The sequence below is a fragment of the Micrasema longulum genome, unplaced genomic scaffold, assembly GCF_059751315.1.
Source record: "Micrasema longulum isolate JH-2025_06_02 unplaced genomic scaffold, ASM5975131v1 h1tg002627l, whole genome shotgun sequence".
NCBI lineage: Eukaryota > Metazoa > Arthropoda > Insecta > Trichoptera > Brachycentridae > Micrasema > Micrasema longulum.
This window is the reverse complement of record NW_028279762.1, coordinates 262-13,423: the sequence shown is the minus strand read 5'-3', so window position 1 is coordinate 13,423 and position 13,162 is coordinate 262. Positions and strand designations below refer to the sequence as shown.

The window sequence follows — 13,162 nt, the reverse complement described above, 5'->3', positions numbered from 1 at the left end:
TAGTTGGAGCATATGGTGTCCACAAAGATCCTCCAAGCGTCTCTATCAGCTGCCAGCTCCTGCGCATCCTCCCGAGTCAGGTTCGCGTCCCATAGTTCTGACACGAACTGCCGACGAACACTGTAATGGACGTCCAGGACGTCGAGAACCTGATGCCTTGTAAAGTAGGCAAGCATGGCTCTCAGGAGTCATCCGCAGCACATGGTCAAGTCAACCGTATTGCCTCCGCTTGGTGATAGTTGTCACCGGAGTTTGCTTGCTGGGTCCGTTATCTTATTACATCATTCCTTACAAAATCAAACCACCCTACACCCGAGATTCTTCTGAGACACCTATTCTCAAAACTCAGAATTTTTCTGTTTTGGGCCCTAGTGAGGTGCCACGATTCGCAAGCGTAGAGGAGAATAGGTGTTATACTGGCGAAGGCAGGCAGGTTCCAGGTACCAGGTACCAGTCGAGAAATAATGCAATATTTCACATTTAAAACCAATATTCACCTTCCAGAAATCGAACCGAGGACCTCAATCATGGTGGGTGAACGCACGAACTACCGAACTAGGAGACGGACTGACCTCTGTAGAACTGTAATCTTTATCCGCCCGGACACAAATACAATTTGTACTTAATTATTATTTTCAGCGCTAGCCGCAAAATTCGATTAATAAGTTAAAGGTTTATTGTATTCTAGGAAGGAAGTAATAATGATTTACTGTTGTTAATCTCTTAAAAACATTTCCTCATTTCCCTAGGTGAACCTTTACTTGGTTGATGTAAAGTGTATTTTTTTTTGCCATTTGAATTTCTCAGTTGAAAATATTTTAAATGTGCAAAGTGCTTGCATTTTGTTTTTTTTTTAATGTTTATAAAATGTTCTGCATTCATAGACGCATCCAACAGACAGTTTTTTTGTTTGTTTTTGTAACATCACACTACGAACTTCAATACGGTGCACTGTACACAGTAGGTATGATCAGGTTCATTAAATTTCCTTGAAATCCTTTTTTCTCTGACGGTGACGGGTGACGCACTTCATCTAACTTATTTCAGCATTTTACATTTCGTCAAAGGTCTTAAAGTTTTTTAATGATTTACTAATCTTCTGAATAAACACATCTCGTTAAGTTGTTCCATTAAAATTGCGGTTAGACCTAAGACACTACCAGCATAATGAGATATTCCTAACTTTCACAATGCAATCTAAGATTAGATGACTGTAAAATAAATATAAAAAGCTGTCCACGGTATTTTCTCGGGGAGACTTAACGGAGACTGTAGACATTAGAGCGCGTTAATGTCTGTCTGTTGGAAGAATCGAATAAAGTTTCATCGTTATAGTATCAATAAAATCTTCAGGTAGATAAGAACAATCATACATAAATTATTAAGTGTTTTACAGCCAAATAAAGTAAATGGTTATTTAGATACCTACATTGTTTCAGATGATGATGAATACCAAGAAAGTTCGTCTAGGCATGCTTCTCATTGGTTTTATAGTAGGCATAACATATGGAGAATATATTGAAAGAAGATTTAACAAACAACGCATTCGTGATTCCCGAAATCATAAGCCCAGATTTTTACAAGTACCTTCGGAGTTAGAACCCAAAGGGCGCCATTCCAAAGAACAAAAGTTGAAATTGGAACCCCTACCAAACCACCTTCTTCAGTTTAGAGAGCGGCGTCAAGCTGGTTATCAGTACAAACGTCCGTCTATTTCATTCGACTTGCCTAACCCGATATCTAAATCTACGGTACCCGCAGCCACTCAGTCAACGCAACCTGCATACCAGTATCAAGAACCCAGGCAGAGTTCTACTACTGTAGCGCCCCGTAATCAGGGAGACTACGCATATCCCGCACCCGATCAAGGTTCCGATCGACGTCCAGTTATAGCAACTAATATTATACCAAAGCGAAAAAATACCGAAGTCAATGTATCCGGAGGGTATCAATCTTCAGCGGGTCAGTCCGGATATTCCGCCGCCCAACAACCGAGTCCTTCATTTTTGTATTCTCAACCGCAATCATCCTCGTCCCCTCCAAGAACATCCATGGATTATTCATACCCGATCCCTGCATCATCTCCTCAGCCGCAACCATCCACCGATCGATCTTACAACTATCCGCAACCGTCGATCTCAACAGTCGGCGTGTCCGTTTCGTCCTCGATCCCTGCATCATCTCCACAGCCGCAAACATCCACCGATCGATCTTACAACTATCCGCAACCGTCGATCTCGACAGCTGGTGTATCTGTTTCGTCCTCGATCAGTTCCACATCTGGTCCTGCCTATCTACCTCCGAATACCGTATCTGTAACTTCTCCGAAACCTGTTTCTACAGATGGTCCGAATTATTTGCCTCCTGTTTCTATTTCGAGTCAATCCCAATTTTCGTCTCCATCGCCAGCCATATCTTTTTCCCCGCGGCCTTTGAATTCGTACGTGCCTCCGAGCGCAACACCTTCCAGAAGCCGACCTCGTCCATCGAGCGGACCCAGTCAACCAGGGTCTGCTTACTTATCCCCTACCCAAGGATACCCCACATCTAGCCAGTTACCGCCAGTGCAGCGACCCGCGGTTGCGAACTCATATTTGGCTCCTATACCTTACTCTCCCACTCCCGACCCGAGTTCCGTTCCTCCGGGTAACTCCTACGTTCCTCCCAGTCCCATTCCCTTTCAGCGCCCGGTGACCACGAACGCTCCCCCATCGTCTTACTCTACCCCGGCGAGCTCATACTTGCCGCCATTTTAGATTTCCTATTCAACATTACATAAATATTGTCACTACGATGTGTATATCGAATCTCTATTTTATTAATAAAAAAAAAATCTAACAAAGAGAAAAACATCAAAGTTTTGATGTTACCTAAGTTACATCTTATAATGTATATGTATATATATATATAGATAATATCCAATGCATTGTTACTTTGCGGTTGTGCGGAATGGTTCAACGTTCCTGACGCGATATCAACAAAAATAAAATGTTACAAACCAAATTAAAACAGCTTTATATAAGTATATATATTATTGTATAACAATGAAACACGAAATAAATCAATATAATGTTTTAAGTATTATCACTTTAATGTAAGAAATGGGAAAAATCTTTTGATTGTTTCATATGTTGATGTGCCTAGATAAAAAACAAAAATAGTTTATATAAACATAGCAGAACACGAGTATGCACCTACATTATTATTATTCAAATATTAGTACTTAGATATCAACTCTAAGTACATAAAAACTTGAATTAAAAGAGACAAAAGTGAAGGGGACTGGACTGCTACCCAATACTACGAGCAGGTAATACTCGCAATACCCACGCCCGAGCGGTGAAAAATCCAGTGATTAGTGATCAGTTTTCATAACTAACTTGAACTGAGAGTTGTATTTTAGCCGCAAAGTGGTAACTGGCTGATCGACGAGAACTTCGTAGGTGAGTCAATATTTATATCATAATTTTCAAACATCCCACTGCATCCCACGTTAGAAAACCCATGTGTGAACATACGATACTTGTCCAAGAACATTTTGCTAAATATATACACCAAAAACGAATATAAAAACCTCAAGACCATTTCTCGTTAGTACAAAATATGTTGTATTATGTAATTATTATTTAATGACAAAGCAAACATTTTTAGGTAATGTGAAGAGTTAGCGTAGAGGTTAGGCCATGTGAATTTGTGAAGAATAGATACCTACTAACATTCTAGATTCAAGGTCAGTATTCTATAGCAGACAATAAATATATATGATTTATAGCACGTTATGTTGTGGAGTTGTGGTATGTTCACGAGAAGCCAGACAAATTTACTAAATTAACATACAAACACATAGACAATAGACATGTATTCAGTAAGCAGCTCTACACGTTGAGATCCGTATTGGTAAACGCGTAAACGGGGTATTCAATTTGTGACTTGTGACCGGCAGAGCTGGTGCTGGTTGGTACACGCGCTGGTACACGTGCTGGCACATGCGGTGGCGCGCAACCGTAATATTGTCGGTTTTTTAGCACAGATCAAAGGGCGCTGGCTGAACCAATTGTCAAAGCGTCCACACACAACTGGCGGAGAGAGTGCGCCCGTTTTTTTTCGTCATTTTTCGCCTATTTTTCTTTGTTTTCGACAAGACAGGGGCCTGAATACGAGCAACGAAAAAACTTTTTAATTTATCATACGATTGAGAAAATTGTATTTGAAAATACAAATAAAATATTTTTTTAAATAACTCAAAACCCTTAAATTATGTAAACTACCGAAACATTTAAATATATTTCTTTTTATTTTTTTCCTCGGCCCCAAATTCCTCGTAATTTAATTGTGGATAACAAAATATTTTTTACGAATAAATACACAAGCTATATACAAGCTGTATCTGCCCACTAATTAAATAATTGGCCTATATTTTTTTATTTATTTATAAATATCGTATTTATTGTTGTAATGGCTGATGCTTTTTTAAAATAAATAACAGCCATGATTCGAAAAGTTGTTTACTAATTTTATTATGTAAAAAAAATTACCAATTTTTCACCAGTCTGTTTTTGGTTGGCCAAAAGATATTTAGTTTAGCAATAAGTCCAAATGTTTTTTTTACTGGAAATTCAAATAAATCAAATTCTATGTTCATCTCGGAGCCACGTATTTTTTGCGCGCTTTGGCGTACGCACCAGAAAGTATGGCCGTTTTCACACCTGCCACGCAAATCCATACTACCCGATATTTTACCGCGCTTATCCTGCAAACGCATACAAAATCTGTTACCTTTTCACACGCGTTGTAAAATGAATACGACCCGGTCTGTCAGACATAAATCTGTTGGGGTGTGCTTAATCGCAAACGATTATTATCAATATTAATAGTTCGAATAACCGAATTAGATTATTCCCGTAATCGACTTTTTATTTATGGATAATGCGTTGTTTTTTCAAAATACTTATGAAGTATGAAGAATGAAAGAAAAAATATTAATTAAAAATATATAAAATAAATATGCCTACTCTTATAATGCTTTATTGTATACACTAACTAAAAAAATACATAAAAACTTATGTATTGTACTCGTAATATTATTATTATTGTAAAAAAATATTTTTCGGTCATTTCTGTTTAGAAAAAGGTGTTTTTTAATTAGGTATTTTTTCTATTTTTTGTTATTATTATTACCTTTTTTTTTAATAAAAGAAATATTCCTTCACACAGGTTTTATCAAGGGGACCATTGAGAAAGAATGGTGTATTTCTATAAAATAATTTAATAAATATAATAATAATAACGCGTAAATCAGGGAATTTTCATGTACCTAAGTTTTGCTCAACGAAGTTCGGAAAAAGGTTTCTGGAAAGTATTGACCATTCCGAATTTTAAATAAATATTAAAACACGGAAAATCGAATAGCCAATTCAAAAGTGTCGTAATTAAAAAATATTACTTAAATCTTTTTGATAGTGATAGTTATTAATGTTATTTATATAGATGGTGTAAAGTACTATGCTTTATGTTTCTTTTTGTTTTCTTACAATTTCGGATGTATTTACTATGTATGATATTATGTATTGTCACAAAAATGTCTCATTTTTATTTACGGTCCCAAATGAGGTTTTTTTAAATTCCTGGGAGTATAATATCTTAGATATGTATTATATATTTCATAAATAAAATAAAAACAAATATAAATGTATATATATATTGAAATATTCGATACTTTTGAGGCATTTTTTTCAAAACTGTAATTATTTCATATATGTAATACTGTCTGTAGCTCTGATTTAATATAAAGAAATACATTATGCTACAAAACTTTACATTTTTATATTCGTGCTTTTCTTGTCTGATAAAGTTATGGGTTTTAATATTTTTTTGTTTTTTTTTTATTTTTGTTTTGTCCTTAAATAGTACAAACACAATACATGAATGTGCTAATATATCAACCTATATATAATTATTAGTCGGCCTCGTGGTGTAATGATAAGCGCATTTGTCTCCCATGCAAGAGGTCTCGGGTTCGATTCCCGACATGGTTGATAAGAAATATTTATTTAAAAAGGTGTTTTCCCACCAGAATATTTCATAGTGCCTGGACTGGTACCTGAAGCGTAAGACTGATCATCTTACCTTCATGTAACAAAAAATGATCAAGATACGCTACGATTTGTGTACCACTGCAGTAATCTAAGCACCATTAGGTACGGAAAGGGAATGACGACGACGAATTGTTATTAAAATATATAATAATTATTAACATTTCACTAATTAAAAAAATTCTTTAAGACCAACTCGAATGCAATCACTTTTTAAGAGCTAACTTATCTGCTACACACATGTTTTATCAACTAACATTCAAATGAAATGATTTTTTTTTGTTCTCTTATTTCTAATGGTCTTTCCTTAAACTCTTATTTCTGATAGTCCACCTCGGTGAACCAACGAGTTCTGTGTCTTTGTTTTCTTACTAAATGGCAGACTTACTTCATTTTTATTTCTAGTTTCATATCCGAGTTCACACTGATTGGAAAAAATCTTGTTCCCTATGTTCAAAAGATTTTTTGTTCATTTTGTTTATAAACACAATTGTTTTGTATTTTGCTTTCAATACACAGGAATTTGGTTCTATGGAGTTGAGATTTGGTCTCAAAAATTGATAAATTAATTTAACCAAACTAAAATTATTTTTTCTGTGTTAAAAACCTAACATGTTTTTTAAAATTGAATTTCATATATTGAAATTGATCAGGCAGAAACCCAAAATTTAGGCAAAAGAGCAAAGATAGATATTTTTTATTTGGCTAGGTTGGCATTGATTTTTTTTACTATTTCGTTAGCTTAATAGAAAAAAACTGTATCATTTTTAAGTATTCAATATATTGTTAGCTATAGAGTGATTTAGACAAGTAAAAAAATACCGAACGTATTAAATATTTTTGATGAATTTTCATAATGTTCCTTTTATTGTAAGAAACATGACTAAATAAGTATTTTTATACACAACGTATTATTATTTAAATTTTGTTTATATGTTTTAATTCGTATATATCTTAAATCTGCTAGTTTTTATTCACAAATAAAATGATAAATTAGGAACCGTTAAGTCAAACGCACAGAAATGTAAATAAACCACGCTGCTAATTAGCGTATTATTAAATAATATCTGTCGTCTTCATAGAGATCCCATCCCGCCTGACATTAATGTATTTATTTGCTTTACAAACAATGAAAAATAATATACAGAAACATTAAAATAAAAAAATGCACTACTTATTTTTCATCAATTACGTGCAAACACTTTTAATAATATTTTACTTAAACTAAAAATACATATATAAACAAAATGAACAATATAACCCACTTATTTATAATATAAATTAGAAAGGGTAAAAATAAATAATATGCACTTATTAGTGCAGTTTTTAGTTTTCATGTAAATTATTTATTATTCGGAAAATATTGCTCTTAAATAAATACCTTTTTTTTTTTTAAACTGATATAAAATATTCGATTATAATAACAGGTTTAAAAATATTCATAAGAACATCGCAAAGAGTTTTTACGAATGTGTTAGTGAAAAAGTAATGTACCGCCATTATTCGTTTAAATAAGTTTCGATATTAATATCGATTTATCGTTTATAAAAACGAATATTTATTTATATTAAAGTAAGTTTATATACACATCGGTAAAATTTATATTGAAATACATTATCACCAAACCCTTATCAGAACCTAATGGTGCATAGGCCAGTGCATTGTTAATTTGAATGTATATATGATTTAAATCATTATATAGACATAATAAAGTAATAATTGCATACAATAAACATTAACGTATGCGAGTGTATAAGTCCTTGTTTACACCTTCAACTTTAGTAAGCAGAAAATTAACTATCAACAAAATTACCAAAACAATCAAATTATACAACAAAAAAAAAGTTTTTTTTTTTGTACAATTTGACTGTCTAGTTTTGGCTACAAAATGTTTCCCTCTTTAGGGTTATTTAACAAGTAAACATACATAATACATATATTATATATTCGGTTGTGTAAGCAAATACAGTGGATTACAAAACAGTATTTTTTATTCTCAAATAAAAATTATATATTACGATGATCCACAATATTAGATTTACAAACATCTAAAATAATACAATGACATTATGTTCATCACCATCAAACACTTATTCGCACCCAATGGTGCATAAGGTACTGGAGGTGCAAGTAATGATGTACCGCGGGAAAATTCCCGAAAGCGTAATTCCCCGGAGCAGGAGTACATTCCTCCACATACCCGAAACCGTTTTAAAGACTGTGGGTCTTCCTATCGGTTTTACTCATTCAAAAAAACAATATTTTGGTCAATAAATGAGTAGATCTTTTGAAATTTCTAATTTCGTATATTATTTCAATTCAATTTAACTTTATTACGTTCACTGCCCCTTTCACTGTGAGTTTGAAAGATTATATGGAGGGTCTTAGTCGGATATTGTCATTCATCCTTATGAACATACATGTGTATATTGCAAGCATAAATGGTAGCAAAAACGATATTTACTTGTATCGCAATAAATTCGAGATGGAAGGCGGTAAAATCTCCGCGGTATTCTCTCCAAGGTCATTCGGTGTGTACTTTTTTAATTTTTTTGACAAAAAAAGTTATCATATTTTGAAACTTAACAGGATCGGTGGACATAATGCCCTTAGCCCTCACGTGCCTAAGGGGGGTATCTGGGGTCCCCCAAGTAGCATATTTGTTCAATACCTTTTTTGTTAATCATCATATTGATTTCATTTTATGCATAACTCTACTCCATTATGTTACAAATGTATCGAAGATATTAAAATATTTTTCCGCGGAACTCTTTTAATAATAATTCACATTTGTCTTTGTTTCCCCCCCGCGCAAACAGCATGCATCACAATTCATTTGCTATTTGCTCCACAGTTTAGGGATCTTTGATACTTCGGTCAATTTCCAGTTTACGCGAGTAAGATTTTGCATGCTAAGGGTGTTTAGAAAAAAGTATTATTATGACTAATAATTTCAAATAAACATAATTTTTATACTTAGCTATCTGGATATTGCGCATTGGATTTTGAATACAAAGGTGTTTTTTGAATAATAAGTGAATTTTTTAAAATTTATAAAACCTTTTTTTACTTTACCAATCTCAAAATGAGTAGAAAAAAATTGACGGATGATGTTATTGAGCAGCTTCTAAACGATACGGATATTGAAGTGTCTTCCAGTGATGACAGTGATTTAGAGTTAGAATCTTCAGATGATGTTTCTGAAACAGATGACTTTGTAATCGAAGATTACGATGAATCTGATTATTTCGACCAGGATAGTGTTAATTTAGAAGAAAACAGCCAAAATGACGGAGAAAACGTCTTCGCTTCTAAATCGGGTTACCAATGGAGCAATATTCTACCTTCTACTTCAACAACACGTTCCCATAACATAATTAGTCCTACGTCCAAATTAACTGGAGCATCTGAAACTGCGGGGACCATGAAAGAAATATTTTTCTTATTTGTTACTCCTCAAATGATAAGTGAAATAATACGTTTTACTATAAAATATTATGAAGAAAGGGACATTACGGCTAAAGAAATAACCGAAGACGAAATGCACGCTTTCATTGGTATTTTATTGGCAGCTGGGAAAAACCGAGGAAGGAAGCAGCATTTGAGTGAAATTTGGACATCGAATAAATTATTTAAACAATTCTTTTATGCAGGTGCGATGTCACGTGATAGATTCAAATTTATTTTTACCAAAATTAGATTTGATGACAAAGCCACGAGAGAGGAAAGAATTGTACAATCAGGTCGAAAAGATGAAGCAATAAAATCTGTGTTCGAACAATTTATACAAAATTGTATGAAAAACTTTTCCCCCGGTTCTCACTTGACAATAGACGAACGCTTAGCTGTATTTAGGGGAAGATGTTCTTTTAAAGTATACATCAAAAGTAAGCCTGGGAAGTATGGTATTAAAATATGGGTAGCAGCAGATGCCGATAGTGGATATATTTGTAATGCCCAAATTTATACAGGAAAAATTAATAATGCCCGTGAGGTAAATCAGGGCCAAAGGGTTGTGATGGAAATGGCAGCACCGTATTTCGGTAGTGGACGGGGAATCACAGTCGACAATTTTTTCACGTCTGTGGCTTTGGCACAATCATTGATGGTGGAGAAACTTTCAATAACAGGCACAATGCGTAGCAACAAAAGGGAAATACCTAGAGAATTCCAAAAATCTCCCACAAGGGAAATGTATTCTTCACTTTTTGGATTCTCAAAAAACATGACCCTGGTATCATATGTTCCCAAGATGAAAACTGCTGTAAATCTTTTAACGACTGAGTTTTATGACCAAAGTGTTGACAGTGGAAATAAAAAGAAACCTTTAATCATTTTGCATTATAACAAAACTAAAGGTGGGGTTGATTTAGGTGACAAAATGACAAGAGAATATTCATGCTCAAGGGTTACAAGGAGATGGCCACTCAGGATATTTTTTGACATACTCGACATGGCCGCATTAAATTCTTATTTACTTTGGTCAAAGAAATATCCGGAATGGAAAAAAATGATCGAAGTAGAAGAAAAAAAATTATTCAAAGTTTGGCAATGGAATTAGTTAAAAATAATGTGCGAAAACGAGCTGCTTCAACCACTCATCATAAGCTTCAACAAAGCGCGTTTCGGCTCTTTGAAGAGGAAACGGGAGAAAAATATTTTGTAGACCAACCATCCACTTTTTCAGCAGCAAACCCATCTAAGCAACGGGGTCGATGTAGTTTCTGTCCTCGTATATCTGACAGAAAAACGAAAATAACGTGTATTATTTGTGAACAATTCATTTGTATAAAACACAAACGAGAAGAAACAAAGTACTTCTGTCCAAACTGTTCATAAAATGTGAAATTTTACGGTTTTTTTTTTAACTTTTCAAAAATACTGAATTTACTAAATGTTATAACATATTTGTATTTAACCACTTACCGACTTTTCTACGTCCACCGGTTTCAAGACGTACCCGTCTTTTCTTTTTTGTGCAACAACTATGGTGAAGGTGTATAGTGGGTTTTGCATGTTGGTTTAATTGGTGTCCTGACGAAGAGACGGGTACGTCTTGAAAACGGTAGACACAGAAAAGTCGGTAAGTGGTTATATACAAATATTTAAGAACATTTAGTAAAATGTTTCACAGCAAAGTTAATACTTTAAATATTAATAATACTGATTTTATTTTAATTTTGCATATTATATAAATTTTTACACGGCGTTGTTCGATTTTTGAGTTTTTATTTCTTGATTATTTGATTTTCAAGTTTTTTTATTTCATATTTTAGATTTTTTAAGGTCTCGAGTTTTTTTTTATTGTACTTAATTTTTTTTAAATCGATTTAGTGATTTTTCAAAGTTTTTTTGCCATGGAGTTACTGTGGAGTAATAGAAATTACTATTTTGTATTATTTTTAGTCGTCGTATTCTGTAAAATTGTATAATATATCTACCTATGTAACCGATAAAAGGAATTCGTGCCGTGTTATACTTTATTGTATTTTATTTGGGAAACATACCAACAATTTTAAACACATTAAGATTGAGCTGTGTGATTTTTTTTCTATATTATTTTGTAAAATATTATTAGTTTTTAAAATTAATTCAAATAAATTAACAAACACGCTGTATATGGTTTACGAACTCGCTCATCCCTCTCCCGACCGCCCGCCGTACCGCCCCTCTAGCTAGTGGCGTAATTTCAATCAGTGGTATCCAAAACGTGGCAGCGGGAGGAGCGCGCTGCCATATAAAATATTATCGCAGCAGTATTTTATGAAAAAATGTATGAATTTCGTAGAAAACTGGAAATTTTATAAACAATACCATGACAATTATAAAGACATTTTTTAAATATTTTTTTAAGACGTATTTATAGCATTTTAGCTGGGGTATTCGTAGTATCCCCTCAGGGCTAGTATTCCAGACGAAATTATAGCGCGGTATAGCGTGTTTTTACGTACTAAATACGCATTATAGCGCGCTGTAAACGCGTTCGGAATACCAGCCCAGGCGCTCGCGGAATTTTTTCACCCTCAGGCTCCCAAAGGTTAGTAAAACCGTGTGTGACCTTGAACGACCACCGCTCATGCCGCAATTTAAAAAAAAAAAAGTTTTTTTGCTCTTAATTACGTCCCTATAGATTTAATATAAAAAATATGAAAGCCTAAGAAAATAAAATTTATTAAAAATGTTCATATATTTTTTTTCTTTGGACCAATTCTTTTCAAGATACACGTTTGAACATCAAATAGAGTTGATCGAAATAGCGAAAAAGCGGTATTTGCACTAACTTTTTACTAATTGTTTGATAGTCAACCTATCAAAAGTCATCATCATCATCATCATTCTATGTCCGCTACCTAGTTGGAGCATATGGTGTTCACAAAGATCCTCCAAAAGCAAAAGAAAGAGCAAAAGTCGTACGGGTTTTGGGTATGTCATTATTCATGCTTTGGGAAAACCTCGTACGGACATTTTGCTGAGACCTCTCCTCATTGTTCGACCAAAAGCGTGTAAGTGCTTCTTTTAGGTACAGTTGTCTCATATCCAGCACCTTCATGTATTGGAACAGCTGTTTTGACGGGTATGTTGGAGGGTGCCGGAATATTATTCTCAATAATAATTTAATGATGTAATCGTATGTGTGTATATGAGTACTTACATATATATTTATATTTTTGTTTTTTATTACTTTGTTGAAATTTTTACATATTTTTGAATTTGGATTTTAGGCCAGAGCATTCTTAACAATTTTAAATCGATTGATAAGGTGGTTTATCAACAAGCTATCGCTTTCCTCATAAAGGTTTGAAAAAAACAATTATTTTTTGAAAATCATTGTTCAATAAGTCAACTTATATTTACTACACATTGTCACATATATGCACACCCATACATAAATACACAATATATTTAGTAAATACACACCCTCACACAATATATTTAGTCCCCCTCCCTAACATGTACAATAATACTGATACATTGTAACAAGTAGGTACTTAGCATAAATATTATTATTGTACAGTAAAAGTTATCCTCATAATGTAATTGTACACATTATATATAAATGTATATATTTG

General features: G+C 33.6%; 1 protein-coding gene across 1 annotated transcript; it reads left to right on the top strand.

Annotated features, from left to right (window-relative positions):
• Positions 1 to 1,104: 1,104 nt before the first annotated feature.
• On the top strand, positions 1,105 to 12,888 carry LOC148271835 (uncharacterized). The gene is made up of 3 exons (XM_088240871.1): positions 1,105 to 1,353; positions 1,440 to 3,443; positions 12,815 to 12,888. The coding sequence occupies exon 2, from the start codon at positions 1,440 to 1,442 to the stop codon at positions 2,754 to 2,756; it is 1,317 nt and encodes a 438-aa protein (XP_088096997.1). The 5' UTR covers positions 1,105 to 1,353; the 3' UTR covers positions 2,757 to 3,443; positions 12,815 to 12,888.
• Positions 12,889 to 13,162: the final 274 nt, after the last annotated feature.